Source organism: Sceloporus occidentalis, unplaced genomic scaffold (genome assembly GCF_023333645.1).
Source record: "Sceloporus occidentalis isolate IW3139 unplaced genomic scaffold, rSceOcc1.0.p SCAF_209, whole genome shotgun sequence".
NCBI classification, from domain to species: Eukaryota; Metazoa; Chordata; class Lepidosauria; order Squamata; family Phrynosomatidae; genus Sceloporus; species Sceloporus occidentalis.
Window position 1 is genome coordinate 594,827 of NW_028317189.1, and position 18,362 is coordinate 613,188.

Here is an 18,362-nt window from a genome sequence, read left to right on the forward strand (position 1 = left end):
TATATATATATATATATGCATTTTATCTGTTTATTAGAGAAGTGCACTATTTTACAGATCTTATATATATATATATACACATATATAGGCATATTATATACAATAATACATGCATTAAATATGCCAGGTCCTGGGGAGCCTGTAAACTGTTTAATTTATTTAACCCCTTAATGCATTGTTTTCAATGGGTTTAGGGACCGCCCATTGTCCTTAAGGGGTAACAGCTCTCACTTTGGGGTAGCTTTAATAATGATTCTACCTGTAGAAGGATACTCTCCTCTGCGGTAGGTATACCAGCCATTAAGATTACACGTTTTGATATAATTAAAATAAGTGTATAAATTCTACATAGTACTGGGTTTTAAACATTAATTATGGTCATTAGCATGCCTAGTAAATAAATGTTACCAATCTGGAAGGGACTCGTGACTTGGTCACCTATTTGAAGCCACCCATCCATTAAGCCTGCTGTTAACTGGTCAACGGTAGGGAACGTTACAATGTTGTAGGCCAGCAGTGTGCTCCGGCTTGTCCACCCATGGAACCTTGTTTGTTCTTTTGTCTTTGATGTGGTCACGGCTACAGAGGGATGTACCTGGGCAACGTTCCATGGTTGTCTTAGATGCTTTGGAGATCCAAGTTCTGGAAGTGGTTGAAGGCATCTCAGAATAAGGGCTTGATATGGTGTAAGCATCTGCTTGTGGGATATAAGCCCTGCATCCGGGGGATGTGTATACATTATAGCTTTCTGTTATACTAAAGAGAACAGTTCATAATTATCAAGATGAGGCCGGTGTCCTCAAATCCCCACTTAGTGTTTGTGTCATATGGCGTAGGTCAATCATGATTCACAGAAGCCATGGGCTGAAGTCGCCATGATGTTCCTAATGGTGCTGGCCAAACCAGGTTACAGACTGTCATAAACTTGGAGAACTTGTTTTTAATTGATACCATTTTCATAGAAACAAATATATTTATATACATCTCTCACATTTACTAACTTTAAGGTTCTGATGCCTGGATCCTCAAACATTTGTCATGTCACAGCTAGTAATGGGATGTTGTCATGGAACATCTAGGACATCATTTTAATTGTTAAGGTTCTTGGTAGCTATACAATTTGAGGTGTTTGAACAACATCTTGCTAAGAATTCAGAAACGCTAGTCCACATGGGATGAAAAAAGTTGACCAGCACTAACAAACATGCACATAGGCCACGGTTTCCGGATATTCTTGCTTGACCACAGATCAAGTCATCTGTGCTCAAGCACAGGACGGTTTGGAGTCCAATATTTCTGCATTGGAAGTAGAAAGGAGGGTGAAATCTATCAAAATCAACTAATGATGTCACGCAGCAAGGCTGGGGCAGATGCCTCGGGCATGGAAAGGATCAATACGTCTGCACAACGTCACTGCCCTGTCCCCAAATCAAGGAGCAGCTATTTGATTCATTCTGCCGAGGATATGGAATGTAGGCAGACATCTAGATTATTACCACCTCTCCCTACAACTCAGCCCCGGGGCGACGGGCAACGTTCCAGGTATAGACAGAGCGGTTATATAAGGATCAGCAGCGGCACCACACCCAGGGGAGGGCACGGAGAACGAGAAGAGGGAGAGAGAAGTGTGACGAGTAAACGAGACCAGGTACATCAGAGAAAGTAAACACAGGACAAGGCACGGGGGCGAGGAAAAGTAACTAGAAAATAAAGAAATGAATGTTACACTGGGCAGAAAGAGCGGAGCAGAAAGATGGATCCAATTAAAGACAGAAAGGAAAAAAAAAAAGAACAGAAGTGAAGGAGAAAAGATCATTGGAAAAAAGGAAAAGAGGGAGATAAGCGAGCCAAGCCGTGTACCGTCTGGACGGTCACTGACCGATCCTGGCCTCGGAAACATCTTTATGTGAAACTATTCTTAGATATTGCTTTCTCCTACACAAAGAGCGTTCCGATACACTAATTATAATGCATTATGCGGCAGACTGGAGGAAGCTGTTTTCCTGCTCACCCCGCTTCCCAGTATATCTTAGGAAGTGGAAAACCCTTAATTCTTGGAAAAAAAAATGGGCGGCTTTGGTAGGAAAATAAATCTAATGTCAAGTCCTGCTGGGTTTCTTAGGGCCCACCAGGCTTTACTCATAACACTTCTGGAAGCTTTAGCATTTTTCTTTGATGGGAGAGGTACATTTGTTTTTAATTATTCTTGCTACAATATCCTTTTTAAAGCAAGCATTGGGTCGGCAGAGCTCTTGGTGGGGACTACAAAATTTCCCGGGAAGGTTCCGAATTTCTGAGTCCTCCAGCAGACACCTGCGAGATACATGGAAAGGTGTCATCACGCGTGCGTCAAGAACTCTTTCCCACCCTGTTTACTGTAACCTCGCCCTTTGGGTCACTTACCTACATACCAGCCGTCATCACAGCGCTGAGTTACTGTCACGGTGTCTCCTGTGATCAGTTCCAGCTCATCGAAGTTCTTGGGAGAGAAGTCAAAAAGAACTCGGTACCTGTAGGCATGGATCGAAACAGTTAGAGAACAAGACTTTCCCCTGCAATATTTGAGTTGCGTTTACTGTCTTTATAAAAAAAGAAGATAATAATAATAAGTCTAAGCTTTAAATAGAGGGAATTGTGAAATTCTCACAAGACCGAGCGGTAAATGCCTTGCTGACACATCAGACAGAGTCCCAGACGTATTAGGAAATCATTAGGAGAGTCGAGAGATAGGAAAACGAGATAAGAGCAACATTTCACCGGCTTCTTATCCAGATTATTGCACTGAATGCAATGTTATTGTAATTCTTAGACTGAAAATGGGTGAAATTTACCATTTTTCCTGCTAAAGAAGTGAAAGTTTATTCCTAAACTCACCCTAAAGGCATGTGTTTTCTCTAGCCCTAATCACAGGTGCGCTCCTATACTCACACAGCGCCTGCCGGGTCACATACTTTCCCAGGTTCAGATGCCTCTGGGTTAGATTTGTTTTCTGGGACCTGCAAAGGAAAGTGTCGGCTTACAGGAGTTTAATGGTGATGGGAATACTGGAAAGCAGTCTATGAGTGGGTTCTGGGATGTGTTAGGTCAGAGCGCTGGGTTCTTGGATGTGTTAGGCCAGAGCGCTGGGTTCTGGGATGTGTTAGGCCAGAGCACTGGGTTCTGGGATGTGTTAGGTCAGAGCACTGGGTTCTGGGATGTGTTAGGCCAGAGCACTGGGTTCTGGGATGTGTTAGGTCAGAGCACTGGGTTCTTGGATACGCTAGGCCAGAGCGCTCGGTTGTTGGATGTGTTACGTTAGAGTGCTGGGTTCTGGATGAGTTAGCTCAGAGTGCTGGGTTCTTTGATGTGTTAGGTTAGAGAGCTGGGTTCTTGAATGAGCTATGTTAGAGTGCTGGGTTCTTGGATGAGGTAGCTCAGAGTGCTGCATTCTCGGATGAGGTAGCTCACAGTGCTGAGTTCTTGGATGTGCTAGGTTAGAGTGCTGGGTTCTTACCTAAACTAGGTTAGAGTGCTGGGTTCTAGGATGAGGTAGCTCACAGTGCCGAGTTCTTGCATGTGCTAGGTCAGAGTTCTGGGCTCTTATGTGAGTTAGGTTAGAGTGCTCAGTTCTTAGATGGGCTAGGCCCAAACATTGGGCTCTTGGGTGAGCTAGATCAGAGCACTCGTTTCATGGGTGAGTTAGGCAAGAGTCCCAGGGCCTTAGGTGAGCTCTGCCAGGTTCCTGAGTTTTCAAGGGATAAGCATTGTCAAAGCTCTGGCTGAGTATGGCCACCAACCGCTGACAAGAGATCATTAGAATCAGATCGGTGTGGGTTAGGTGTGTAAAGATCATACAACCTCAATATAAAAGTAATAAGTCGTCAATGCAATGTAGTGAGGTGGAAGTAGAGGGGGAGATGAGTGTCTGTTCTCAATTATCAAAAAATCTCAGTGCACACTTTAAATCAAATATAAAATTGGTTATTCCTATAATACCGGTATTTGTCTCGCGGCAGACAAAACAAGCCAAAGCATTGGTTTGTTATTAATGGTGTGGAAATATAACCAGGATTCTAGTCACGTGGAACAGCGTTAGACAGTTGTCAGGTATCGTCATGTGTAGTGAAAGCCGTGTGGGGTACAGTCGTGCAAATACTGTGGGCCGATTGTTACAAAATACATAGTAAGGGGAAGGGGGTTGTTAGCACTCACCTGCTCGGCAGGAATTCCGCCGGTTTTGGGTAAACCTTTAATTTCTTGCGTAGTCTCGCCTCCGACTTGCACATAACTTGCCGGAAACAGCGCAAGACACTCAGAACCTTCGACTCGACCCTCAAACCAATTGCCACCAACCCTCCGAGTAATGAGAACACGCTGACCCTGAGACAATGCAACAAAGACACCGCGACAAACATTGTGACGTGGAGACTGCAAGGCAACACAATGACACCACAAATCCATTTATAAAAGAGAATATCATCTGGAGGCTCCATTAGAAGGTGAGTGGAAGACTAAGACATGAAGATACCATGTCGTCAGATACACACGCCTTCTATATGGCGTCTACACATGGAAACTGTGGTTGTATGTAACACAGTAATCCCGTGCACACGGTAACTGCACTGCATTCCATCAGGTGGTAAGATCAGAAACCCAGATGATGAAGTTCACCGCTTGGCCATACCAATGGAAACTCAAAGCATTAAAAACGTACACAAAGACAAAGAAAATCCTCACTTTTCTTAAACCGATATAGTCCAAACTTGTTCCGTCTTGTTTCCATGGACACGGGTGCGTTAGTTTGGAAGTACACCAAAGATTTGGCAAATATACTAAAAAAACCCATGGATGAAACACAGAATTTCACAGTCTACAATTGTTCCCCGAGGAGGGGGTTTTGGATTTATTTTAATTATCCTAAAAGGGCTCACCTTACAAAGAGACAGTTCAGCATCGGAGTCTGCCTTAAAGTCATAGAGAGCAACTCCTGACATCTGAGAGGTGGGATTAGGAGCAGCCTGGCCAGGGGGCAGAACCTGCAGAAACAGGTACGCAGATGTCAGGCTGGGGGCTCACAACATGCTTTGAGAGACAAACTAGAATTTCTTTTTATATATTAGCACATTCTTCACGGTTATTAACTATAGACTGTATGGACAAATAGTATTGGGACACCTGACCATTATACCAACAGGGACTTTGATGACATCACATTCTAAACACATAGACATTAATATGTAGTTGGTCCCCCATTTGCAGTTATAACGGCTTCCACTCTTCTGGGAAGGATTTCCACAAGATTTTGGAGAGTTTCTGTGGGAATTTTTGCCCATTCATCCAGTAGAGCGTTTTCGAGGTCAGACGCTGATGTTGGATGAGAAGGCCCGGCTCCAGTTCATCCCAAAGGTGTTGGATGGGGTTGAGGTCAGGGCTCTGTGCGGCCGGTCAGGTTCTTCCACCCCAAACTCATCCAACCATGTCTTTATGGAGCTTGCTTTGTGCACTGGGGCAGAGTCATGCTGGAATAGAAAAGGGTCTTCCCCAAACTGGAGCCACAAAGTTGGAAGCAGAGGATCGTCCAGAATGTCTTGGTATGTCCTCACAAATGCTCTACTGGATGAATGGGCGGAAAAACTCCAAAATTGTGTTAAGCCTTCCCAGAAGAGTGGAAGCTGTTATAGCTGCAAAGGGGGGACCAACTTCTTATTAATGTCTATGTATTTAGTCCCTGTTGGTGTGATGGTCGGGTGTCCCAATACTTTTGTCCATATAGTGTATATTGGAACCTAAGATATCTAACAGGAGACATTTGGTTTTCTGCCGCCCGGCAACCTTCCTCTTCTATCTCAGAACTTCCCCAATACAGAGGTTGCTCCAAAAACCCACCAGCATTTATATATATATATATATATATATATATATATATATATATATATATATATACGGTATATATATTCCTGAGACCGTTTCCATGAATAAAGCACAGACAGCTCGTAGGTTCTTTTGATGTTTGTAGCTGGAATGTTTTGTTAAGTACAAAGTCTTAAATAGTTTTAGTTTCTAGCAGACGGCAACCAAGTTATTTTGAATCAGTTAATCTCGTTTGGGAATCCTCGTTAAGCGCTGTATAAACACGAGAGATGCGAGTGTTAACCCGGAACGCACACAAAACCAGCGAGCGTGGATTTACCTTCAAAGAAAGGATTCACCGTTACTGTATTATCAAAGCACTGCCTCGTTCCATAACATAAATACGTTACGAATACTCAAATTAAGGCAAGAAAGAAGAAAACGCCATTACTGCGATACACAACAATAAGTTCAGAAATATATTTAAAAAAAAAAAAAAGGTTCATGTGCAAGAGCAACTTTACTGAGAAGGTGGTAGATAAGTGTAACAGCCTCCCAGCAGAGGTGGTAGAAGCTAAACAGTGAGGAAATTTAAACATGCATGGGGTAGGCATATGGCTCTTGAATTGAAGACGATACCAACGACTGATTATGGTTCGAGTCGGGCTGATTAGACGGGCCGAATAGGTGTTATGTGCCGTCATATTCTATGTTTCAATGTATAAAGAGCATTTCATCACAGTGATGATGTCATGTACACGCTGACTGCACCATTCCATTGGTTGCTAGCATTGGACCACCTTTTAAACTTTGCCCCATAATCACTCCTTCTGCACACAGCTACTAAGAGCCCTGATTTTTCCAGAACAGTCCCGGCAGCAGAAATGTTCTGTAGTGGAGAGATGTTTAAACAGATAGAAGATGTGCTGTGCTGGCGCTCTGATGACAGACCTTGACATAGCTGTCCGGGAACAGGCCCCTCTGGCCAGCGTGTTCTCCCAGAAGCCAGTTCTTGTCGACTCTCTTGAGTATACTGACAGCGCCTCCCCGCTGTAATGATAATTCTCTGCAACAGATGGGAAAGGGTTAAATGTCACATGGGGAGACTGTAACAGAAAAGGAAGTTGTTGGGGTCTTAAATGGGGGGGGTTATAGTTATGGAGGTTTTTAGGAGACGGCAATACTCTAGTGCAGACAGATCAATACACAGCTAACATACCTCCCAAGTGTCCCTCTTTAGGGACACAGTCCCTATTTTCGGGATCCTTATCCTAATGCCTCTCCATGCCAGTGCCTTTATATGAATATCCTTATAGTAGTAAAAAAAAAGATGCTTTCTGTCTGAATATATTAGAGATCGGCGATGACAGTTCCAGTGTACGACCATCGATTAGCTCTGTTGGTATTAGAGCTAAAGAGGTATCCTTACCGGGGCCGGGTTTAGGCAGAGGCTTTAGTGATTTAAGTTTAATATAAAGAAGAAGGAAACGTGTAATATAGAGGTAGACGGAATACTCACTTTGGTGATTCAGCCTGAAAATCAAACTTTGCCACAGCTCGGGCTATCTGAAAGAGAGCGAGACAGTGATAGTCAGCGAGACTCAGACAGTCAGCTAGGAGACCGCTGGAGGTATGAGAGAGACCGCTGGAGGTATGAGAGAGACCGCTGGAGGTATGAGAGAGACCGCTGGAGGTATAAGAGAGACAGCTGGAGATATAAGAGAGACCGCTGGAGATATAAGAGAGACCGCTGGAGATATAAGAGAGACCGCTGGAATGAGGGAGACCGCTGGAGATATAAGAGAGCCGGACTGCTGTATGAGATAGACAGATGTATCCGTCTCGCTGAGTTGGGGGGGTTCTGTATTAATAATTATTCTAATACAAGCTACTTAGCAGAGCGAATAGAACGTGTCATCACCCTACAAAGCAATGGAATGTTTATGCTGTTGCCATGGTGATAAGACCACTTTTCACTTTTCAAAATTTGCACTATATTCACTTTTTAGCCTTTACTCCCATTGTTTGTCAGCACAGCGCAGAACCCCATCAAGAAGAAGCTACAGTTACCAGCTGGCTAAGGATTGTGGGATTTCGTTCAAATAAGTCAGGGAAGTGAAACGTTTGTATTATTAGGTGGTGCAGAGACTCCACCTGCTGGTTAGGAGACGCCATAGAACAGGGGTGTCCAAGTTTTTTCTGCAGTTGGCCACTTCATCAGAATTGTATACGTGCGCGGGCCGCACTCATTTTTCACTGTGAGAAAATATGGCCTTCATTCCCTCAATCACGCATACTCATTCAAACACCCTCCCCACCCCCTTACCTGCACTGCAGCTCCCTCGATGCCGCTCACAGACTTCAGCAGGGGGCGCGGCCTACCTCTGCATTCTCTGGTACTGCACAGAGGAAGCAGGACTGGAGCAGAGTCATGTTATTCCTGCTTCCTCTGTGCAGTACAAAAGGCCCTCCCACAGGTAAGTAGCAGGGCTCTTGTTATAGCAGGGCTCGAGGTGCGGCCCGCGTAAGATCGGTTGCCCTGGCTGCCGATCTTACGCGGGCTGCACCTTCAGGTCTCGCGGGCCGCATTTGGACGCCCCTGCCATAGAATAACGCAAAGAAAATACGGTAAGTGTCATTCAGCCGCGCTGCTGTCTCAGATTTAGAGAGAGGAGTAACTTTCATAAAACAGGTAAAAATACAAAGTAACGGCGGATATTATTACAGAACACAGCATGACCCGGTTCTTATATGTAAATGCTTAGATTGTAAGCTCCTTTGAGCAGGGCCCTTCTCACTTTTTCCTTTGAGCCCAATTTTTTATGTCATGTACTCCCTGTTGTGTCCCGTTTACCCATACTACAGCGCTGTGGAATATGATGGCGCTATAAAAAAAACAATAAATAATAATAAAAAACTGCACACTAAATCTATTATTATTTATAGTTGTAAAAGGGAACTGCAGCCCATGGCATACACTCAAGGAGGGCTGGCCTAAGGGTTATGTAAAGTATTGGCCCCTTCACAGACACATTGGGACACATATGTACACACTTACACACTAATGCTAACACACAATTACACTCATACATACACACTCATGCTAATACACGCTCCCACACACATACCTACACATTCATGCTCACACACACATATACATTCATGTTAACGCACAACGTGCACTCATACAGCCTCATTTTGTGCAAGCAGCCTCGCTACTATCGCGGGGCACGTAACCTTGCGTAAGGTGACCACGCTGCGTTCCCCCTGCCCAGCCCTGCACCCTGCAATTATGTTTGCTACAAGCAAATTTACTACCTGGGTGTAGCTGCCTCCTGTTACTGTTTGTATCACGCAACATATTGTTAAGAAATACAAAATCATTTAAGGCTTAATTGCATTTTAATTTATGCTTATGTTTCAGAATGACACTTTACCGAAAGAAAGCTATAGAGGTGGATAGTGGGGAGAGGTGCAGCCGATCTGATTCTCTCCTGTGTTAGCAGATGGATGCATAGGGGGCTCCGAAGACACAGTTTGCCTAGGGAGCTAGAAACGTTAGTGCTGATCGCTGCAGTCCCTGTGAAGGAGTAGTGGGAGCAGTGCATGCCTCTGGGACTGAAGTGGTACTTAAACCATGGCAGATATCCAACAGAGGTGCCGGGGTTAGAAGGGTGCCCAAGGGGCACGTAGTGAAGATACTTAAAAAATGGTGACCCAAGTTGGATAATAACAAACCAGTATTTCTGTTGATTAAAAGCTTTATATTTTATTATTTTGCTTTTAAACAGAAAGTTATGCACCAAATCTCTCTGTTTTCTAGGCATTTAGAATGTTTTTAAGATGTATCAATGTTCTTCACAATTAGGTGCATAGAAACACCAATGGGACATAAAGTCACCGCGCATGCATCCACACACACACATCCACACACCCCCGCACATCCACACACACCCGCACATATCCACACACACACATATACACACACATCCACACACACACACACATATCTACACACACATAAACACACACACACACACATATCTACACACACTTCTGGCGTCCATTGGCTTAAGCATTGGGGTTTGTTCACTAAAGGGAGTGTTGTCAGGAGAGTTCTAGCTCCTTCCCTTCACTATTCATGAAGGGCCTCAGCCGGTCCTGAAGAATGTTTGAAGAACTCGCTGGATTACCTATACATAATACAGGGCCAGCCAGGCGCTCCCTGCAGCAGAAGCTCACTAGGGTTGGCTCTTCATCATATTTAGTGAAGTCAATGAGCTGAAACCCAGCTCTCCCGTAAACTCGCAATTATTAAGAAATAAAATTGATAAATATAAACGTTAACAGTCTCTTGAGACAGCAGCATTGGCGTGTTAAAGTCCGTTTATCGAATGCTCTGTAACGCTGTTTCTTCCTACGTTTACGAGCCCCGCTGATTCATCTCCCTGGGAAGTTTCTTTATTTCTTTAGATTTCTGGTTTTACAGTCTGGGATCCTGTGATCCGTAATAATAATTCCTGGAAAGAACGACTATTTATTGGAGTGAAAAGATGGAGCGACCGTGAGAGTAACGGCCACACATGCTGGAAGGACCAACCTAGTACTCAGTGCTAGACCAAGCGAACATGCCTATGATCTGGCTTTATTGGGCAAAGCAGATGTATCCAGCCCCATTCGGGGGGGGGAGGGGGGCAATTTATCAGAACCACCTGGATGGGGTAGCCAAATATTTACCCTTTAAAGGGAGAGCCCCCTTACCCTTACGCTTTTAATTTATAGGCTACCTGCTCATCTCTTTTAAATGCCAGAGGTATTCAGAGACATAGAATTTGATGGCTTCATCAGACGGCTGCCGGCCTTAAAGTGCCAGAGCCGCCTCATCATTGCCAGTGAATGAATATAAGGGGTAGATGTGTGAGAGTTGGGTCCAGATAGAGACGGGAGACTTTCAGACAAGACTGACGAAAGACTCGGCCCCACTCACCTCTCTCAGCTGTGTCTGACCTTTGGCGGGTGCTTTATTGGGGGGATCTGCCTCATGGCCGCCATCTGCTGGAGAGACTGAGACAGTGCAAGTAAATACCACCCTGGCGCTTCCAACATGGCGCAACCTCCCTCTGCACTAATGTGCCGCAGTGTGTGATAATGTTACTGTCCATTTCACTTGTCTTTTGCCAAATATTTTCAGTGTCTCCCATGGCAACAGCGCTACGGAATCTGGGGGCACTATATAAATAAAAGTAATTTTGTTTACTATGTTTTTTCCCTTTCATTGCTTTTATTTACCCGCCGCAAGCCTGCTGGGTAGGCTCCAGCGCATTGTACCGGGCTGGATATCGGGTCTGTTTGACTTGGCCGCCAGCCTGCCCTGCCTGACAATATACCTTTGTACCGCGGACATCCTCATTTCTATTAACCCTTGGCGCGGGCACACATTTTTACTTACCCAGCCGCGGGGACGTTCTGTACGTTGGGGCGTCCTGTTGGGACATGAAAAGGTTTGGTGAGAGTCCTATTGTGACATTACCCAGTATTTATGCACACAGTGGGATTTATCAATTTAGTGGATTTAGGATTATAGCAACATGACGACCCCGTAAAGGGGTAGCGAATAGAGAAAGATTAAAATCTTTCTGTGGAAGATGCATACCACCCAACTGTCCTTTTGACAGGACTGTCCCCCATTGACACCTCTGTTCCTCTATCCTTCCCTAATGTTTTATTGCCTTAAAAGCCAGAAATGTATACGTTTATAGATGAAACTGTGTGTATAAAATGCCTTCATTTATAGTCAGTTTGGTAGATTTATCGTCAGAGCGTCACACTTTTATGAGACATTGTTTTAGAGCTTCGTGTGTATACTCCAAATATCCAGAGCCTCAACAATGTGTTCATCAATAGCAATAAAGAAACCAGGGACTGGGGTGAAAAAACCAGACACATGGGAGGTACGTGTTTGCAGCTACATGCCCCTAAAATGAGCAGATCAGGCCCAGGGTTTCACTATGACATCATCTAAATCAATGCCAGGATAAGACATGTTATTTGCTCTGGAATTCTGTCCTTTTCATGGTTTTCATCGGCATCAGCGTCCTATAACATGATGTCATTCTGTTTAAATCATTCAAACTACAAGTTCCTGCTTTTATTCCATTCTGCAAAATTAGAATCATCGCTGGAAATGGCATAACTGTCACCTCTACACTAAAATCCATACATTTTTGAAAGTTTGAAGGAAATGGACAATATATGTGATATCTGATACGCTGCTGCTATAAAAGCGCATATTCACTAAACGGTAAATGGGTGCTTTGTAGTAAGATGAGACGTCCCACCTTCTTGTATGAACTATGCATTATGAAGGGCTAGTCTCGGTGAGTTTATTTTGTGAGACGGACAAGGTTCACAATGGTGTGATAATGGTGCTGCGGTCACCGGATGAACGATCCTCTGTCCATGGTGCTGACCGGTGGGATGGGACATCCATGTCCAGATGCTTTACTCCACCCAAAGAAGCGTGAGATTCCATGAATCCCTCCCGTTTATATGTAACACGCCACATGTCCAGGATTACCAGTCATGGGTTTCATAAAATACTTAATATTATACCCAGACCTCCGTATGCTGCAGTATTTTTCTTGGAGGAACCGGTATTAGGAAGCGTTCCATACTCACTGCATGTAGCAGATTCTCGGATGTCTCCGTCTGAACCTGCAGGTCTCTGTCCAGCTCCTCGGTGAATTCTCGGATTTCTGTCTCCAACTGCTCCTGTAGTTATAATGTGCATACGTTATTTCTGACATATATACTGTGCCTATGTATACTGCACTTTACTAAAAGGGTGGTAGGTAAGTGGGGCAGCCTTCCAGCAGAAGTGGTAGATAATAATACAGTATGGGGAATGTATACATGCATAGGCATATGGCTGCCATCTGAAGGAGCTTTCTCCGTTTCTGTGGCATAATAAAACATTGCCAGAAAAAAATATGGAAGAGGCGGCATTTCCCCAGAATTCTTTCAACGGTAGAAGAGACGATGTTTCTAATGCTGCTTTTAATTACACGAGTGTTACGTCCTCTTTAAAAGTGGGACTGCAGCTTTAAGAGGATACTCCTATATGGAGAAGTGCCAGTGACTGTTGCTGGAACGCTGTCTCCACTACTAACATATACCTGAAAGCAAAAGTCCATTCAATATGTATTTCTTTTCTCTGTTACTTACCAAGACCTTGGAAGTAAATCCATGTTTATGATGATGTTGCTCCTTGGAACCTGAAGAGCTTGTATCTTTCAGAGGGCCTTTATTCTGAACAAGACCCGGGGCTTCTTCTAGTTGGCGCGGTGGTCCAATGGTGCCGTTGGTTAGTACTGGGGATCTCTCCATTGGAAAAGTGCTTGATGATGACTTTGAGACACTATAGGATGAGCCCAAAGTACGGTCCGATCGCTTAGAAGAAGGGCTGCCATTTAGTTGATATTCTGTCGATCCCCTACGAGGAGACGAGCCGGTTACATATAGGTGTGATGTGTTGCTAGTTTTGCTTGGTGGCAGATTGTGTCCTTTAAGGTTGCGAGTGGTTTGAGGACTGGCGGAGGTCCTGGTTAGGGGTTGTTCTGGCTCCTTAGGGGTAGGACTGGTACTCAGTGACATTCCCTTCAGCTTATAATGTTTCGGCTGTGGATTCTCCAGAACCCTTAAAAGAAGAGAGCAATGTCTTTTTAATATCTTCAGAAGGTATCTAGATTTCATGGTTATGGAACACAACGGGTGATATACCGAAAGACAGGGCAGGAGGAACTGATGAACGGAAGCATGGACTATCCCCATGCAGGTACTCACCCTGACTTACTTGGTGATGTGGGAGTCTCAGTTTGGTGGTTTGGATGCCGCGGGTCATCATCCTCTTTATCGCTGTCATCCGAATCTAGAATACAAAGAAATGGAAAATCATTATTGTAGGATCCTCTCCAGTCACTGCCTTTACTACACTGGGTGAGATTAATAAAGATGGACACAGTTCTAGATATCTCTTCCTGCTACATGTCTACATGTCATTTTTTATTGTGTTAGATTCTTTTGTTATTATTTTATCATTTTGATTATAGTTCTATTAAGCCACCTGCAACATGGTACATTTTGGTGAATGCATAAATCACTGAGCAATTTCTTAATCGGGATTTTGGGGTCATACTTCTATGTCTACTTTTTCTTCTGTATAACTCCAAAGTGACCACCCCGCCGAAGTGGCCTCCTCCCTCCTTAGGCTAGTTGCCCCATGACCTTTAATTCCCACCATGTGTTTAGGAACAGGGATGACTGACCTGTCTGTCGGTGCAGGACTCTAAACATGTTCTTGTACCACTCTCGAGGTTTGTCCACACTCTGCGAACACAGAGAAGAACGACCATCATCCAGTGACATCAGTAACTCATTTTGGGTGCCTTATTGCGGACTTACAGATCTAGAAGCAAAGGGCATCCCATTTTCATCTGTGGGCCCAATGCCATTGTAGCGAATCCAGAACCTCTCCTTGCGGCCACCTGGGCTGTCCCATGGGTCCTCTTCAGGTGGGGGTTCAGGGGTCCTGGTGGGAGGCAGCATCCAGTGCTGAAATAACGCAGGGAGGCATTAAGGCAATGTGAAGGGGAGTCAAGCTGGCGTGACAATGATCTGCAGCTTGTCATAGCATAAGATGCCACAGGATGAATAAACCGCGGGGTCCTAGCACTGGTTGGGGACTGCAGGGTATAGAGGGGCATTTAAAGCATTCCGTTCATAGAGGTCTTACCGTGTCATCCAAATGGTTCTGTGCCGGTGACTTTTTCTGCAGGTGGGGGGGGATAAAGTCATCTAGAGACAAATCCAGGTCTATGTTCAGACCCTGCGGCTCCATCTGCATGAAGTGACAAGGTGCATAAGTCAATGTCTTGCTTAACCCTCAGTCCATAGAACAGCGGAGGCATAGAGTGTCAGCTCCCATGTCTCACCTGCGCTGGGCAAGTCCCCTTCCTTGATAGCCTCAGTAGCCTCTCTCACCCAGCACTCATACACCAATAAATCAAGTCACCAAGGCATGCAAGAGGCAATCGATTTAGGCGTACAGCGCTGAGTATACACCTTCACAATCCTACAGACCTATGCTACACAACACATACCTACTAGTGCCCAAGACCAATACAGTCACCCAACTTCTACAATCCCGAGGCAGAAAATGACGGCACTTCTGCACATTTATGCTGAACAAGTCTATTCTTCAAGGCTCGGCACACACCCTGCATCAGTACAGCGAACACACACACACACACCCCTTCTGCTTTTTCCATGGCTAATACACATACACACCCTGCTCCACATGCCCCGCGTGTGACACACACCCAGCCACCTTCTGAACTCTGCCCTTCAAACTCAGATAAATGTTTAACAGCAGAACTGCTCATCCAACAAAAGGACTGCAAGATAAAAGCCGGAGGAAAGTGAAGAAAGTATGTGAGCGGAGTCTGGGAACGTAGATAGAGAAGAGAGGGGAGGGTGGGGAAAAAAGGGGCAACGGTGGAGAAGAAATGGGGATAAAAGAAAGTCAGAGGCAGAAGGGAAGCAGCGAAAGGGTAAAGAAGCCATGGGCAATGGGGCAAGGGAGAGAAGGGAGGGATGGATGATGGAGAGATACGAGTGGGAGAGTGACGGAATGTGAGAGAGGAGGAGGAAAGGAAAGTATGAGACAGGCAGACACAGTAATGCCAGAGAGAAAGAATGAGCGACTCTGCGAAGCCAAAGCACAGCCTACGACTTCATAAATATATTAATAGAGAAAAAAGGGAACCCATTCTAATGTAATAATCTCCTAATCTACTAATTCAATCTCTTCCCCCACCCCCGACGTCGCTCTTCTCTATTATCTCAGAATGTTTGCTGGGTATGAGGGCATCGCAGTCTTCTACAGCCATAAAAGTAATGTGCTGGAAAAAAAATTGTGCCCGTAACACCTTCTTCTTCTCAGATGAATAATGTGAATAACTGTTCATAGCTTGCAAAGTGATAGAAAAAATCTTCAAAAGTCCCCCAAACTCACCTCTATCCACAGCCCCTAAAACACGAGAGTCCCTCCTCAGCCATTTGAAATGGGAACGTTTTTAATGCTAGGAGCAACGAATGAGCGTCACATAAAGAGTCCTGATCAGCCCTACCTCTAGCCTCACCACAACCCATACAAGGGAACTTTCTAAGTGAGCGGACACTTCACGGATTAACCCTTTCATAGTCCGTCACGGAAATGGCTTGTTAATGTTGGCATCCAAATGGTTCTATTAATGGTCCTCATAAAAACCCAACTGTATTGATACCGGGATCAGCTGGGATTATATATAAAGGAGTCAGCTTCAGACTGTGTGACCCTGAGGATCTGCCCCTTCACCCTGAGATGGAGGCACAAATGATGAGACTCCCACTTTGGCCATTTGGAATGGTGGGAAGTTGCCTTGGGCCAACTCGGCGTATAAAACCATCGGTCACTGATCCATAGTTATATTCTTAGGTGGCGATGGCAACATCCCATTGTTGCCAGTCGTTATATTCTGAGTACGTCGCCCAGTATATAACAACTGACAACAATTCCTGCTCAAACACAACACTGAGCAACGCTAATTAAGTCCAACCCTTCATAGACTTCCATTACTCCAGCCGGGTGGTTAACACCGAGCCATTCTACCACAAGGCAGTAAATCATGATATTCTGCAAAAAAAGTAAACAGCACCACTTCGCTAAACTTCACACCAATGGGGGGAGCTCCGCGTTAATACATAGGGGGTTGGTAATTGGAATCCTGCCGCGTATCCCACTTTGTAGGAAAAATGATAACATTATTATAATAATTTTGGGATATTTTGTGCTTTGATTCTAGTGCTGGCCGCTCCGGGTTGATCCCGTGTGATTTAATGCTGGATTTCCAATATGTAGCACGATGGCCACCTAGCGGCAAGCTGAAAGATCATTGTTAATGCATTGTTTCTAAAGCCGGCATGTATTAAACTGCCTATTTACAACAGCAATACATATATCAGTGTCATTTAATTATTGAATGTGGCTGTGTGTAATAAGCCAGGATGAAAATATACAAGGGTGAAGCAATCTATTCATTTTCACAGATTTTCTTTAACTTAAAAAAGTTACGTTCTGGAAGCAGCAAAAAAATAATTGTTTATGTTCAAGAAGTAGCAAAAAAGCCAAAGACCCCAATTAGTGAAATTGGGGAAATTCCTTAATTTTAGGTTTTCCTTGGATCGCCATTCTGCATTAAAATTCTCATTTAATAAATGTGTATATTACAATTTTTCAACGGCCCATTAATGCCAGGGTCCATAGAAGGCGAGATCCAGGTACATTTATAATACTACAGGACAGCCTCACCAATTAAACAAAAATAGATAAATCATTTTTTTTAAAAAAAATTTAATCTGACTGCATCAGGAGCGTTCCTTTGATTTGTTTTGTGATTGGTCGACAGGATTGCGCTTTACAAATATATAGCAGCTTCCAACTCCATTATCTGCATAGATTTTAAGTTATTTATTCTCATATATTAGCTGGAATTTGGTTATTTAGCATGTGTAATTGGTCATTTAATTAATTCCACCAAATGCATAACCTTACAGTTATCTATGTGAACTCTCCTGTGATTTGTTAGAAACAGCTGTGATCTGTTGATAGATATTTATGCAAATGTAATTTATCTCTACAATAAAATGTGGAAATTTATTTTCTACCATTTCTATACACAATATTGTGACTTGTAGGGCTGTAGAGAAGAATGAATCCAGCAAACATTCTGAGCTCTAAGAAAAGAGGGGCAACAAGGAAGGGAAGAGGGATTTTGGGTTACAAAGTGGGAATGTCTGTCGGTATTTTCTGTTGCCGGATATCTACTTTTGACGCCTCAGTTCCATCTTTCTCCTCACCGGCGATAACATCCTTAGACTTGGTCTTGTCCTAGATTCATGATCGCTTTGTGCCTATCCAACAGTTAAACTTCAGCCCTGCCGCCACTCAGGTCCATTAACAGTGCAATTAAAAATGCTATTGTACTGACCTTTAGTGCTTGGACGAGGACCCCAGCAACTTGTTGGCTGCAGATACTGTTAGCTCCAAAAAGCCTGTGTATGAGGAGCCAGAAGACCAGGTGTTTGTATAATCCAGGTGAACCTCCCCATCCCCAGCTATTCATCGGCAGGAAAAACACAGAAAGAGGGAAATGTCACCTTAAAAATGAAAAGAACTGAAACTCTTTTTCTTCCAATCAAACCGATATTTCATGATAGACCTCTGGACCCCAAAACCCCTGTGTGCCAACCCATCGCCTTTCCTCCAGCATGGAATGGATTAACAGAAGTTGGCTCCGATGATGATTCTATATCCTCGCAGGATGATGGCGGCCTCAGTCACTCTAGACATCCCTGTAGCAGATACCTACTGTGCAGATAAGACCCATTTGGCCCATCTAGCATGCCCAAAGTTTCTGTTCTGGATAGTATGAACA

At 44.2% G+C, this 18,362-nt stretch overlaps 1 protein-coding gene across 1 annotated transcript; it reads right to left on the reverse strand.

Moving 5' to 3' along the window:
* Positions 1-2,159: 2,159 nt before the first annotated feature.
* On the reverse strand, positions 2,160-14,731 carry LOC149277580 (vinexin-like). The gene is made up of 13 exons (XM_089502720.1): positions 14,621-14,731; positions 14,290-14,439; positions 14,154-14,214; positions 13,672-13,756; positions 13,054-13,321; positions 12,508-12,600; positions 7,349-7,395; positions 6,781-6,895; positions 4,911-5,015; positions 4,192-4,359; positions 2,929-2,996; positions 2,412-2,510; positions 2,160-2,313 (listed from the first exon to the last, which is right to left on the reverse strand). Exons 1-13 carry the CDS (start codon positions 14,729-14,731, stop codon positions 2,160-2,162), a joined length of 1,524 nt encoding a protein of 507 aa, XP_089358846.1.
* Between the last annotated feature and the right edge of the window lie 3,631 nt (positions 14,732-18,362).

Excerpts from the sequence above, each read along its gene's own strand:
- LOC149277580 (XM_089502720.1), bottom strand. The coding sequence starts at position 14,731 with ATGCAGATGGAGCCGCAGGGTCTGAACATAGACCTGGATTTGTCTCTA. Across the intron at positions 14,440-14,620 it reads AGAACCATTTGGATGACACG|CACTGGATGCTGCCTCCCAC; the intron begins GTAAGACCTCTA and ends GCGTTATTTCAG. Across the intron at positions 2,314-2,411 it reads CAGCGCTGTGATGACGGCTG|GTGTCTGCTGGAGGACTCAG; the intron begins GTATGTAGGTAA and ends TGTATCTCGCAG.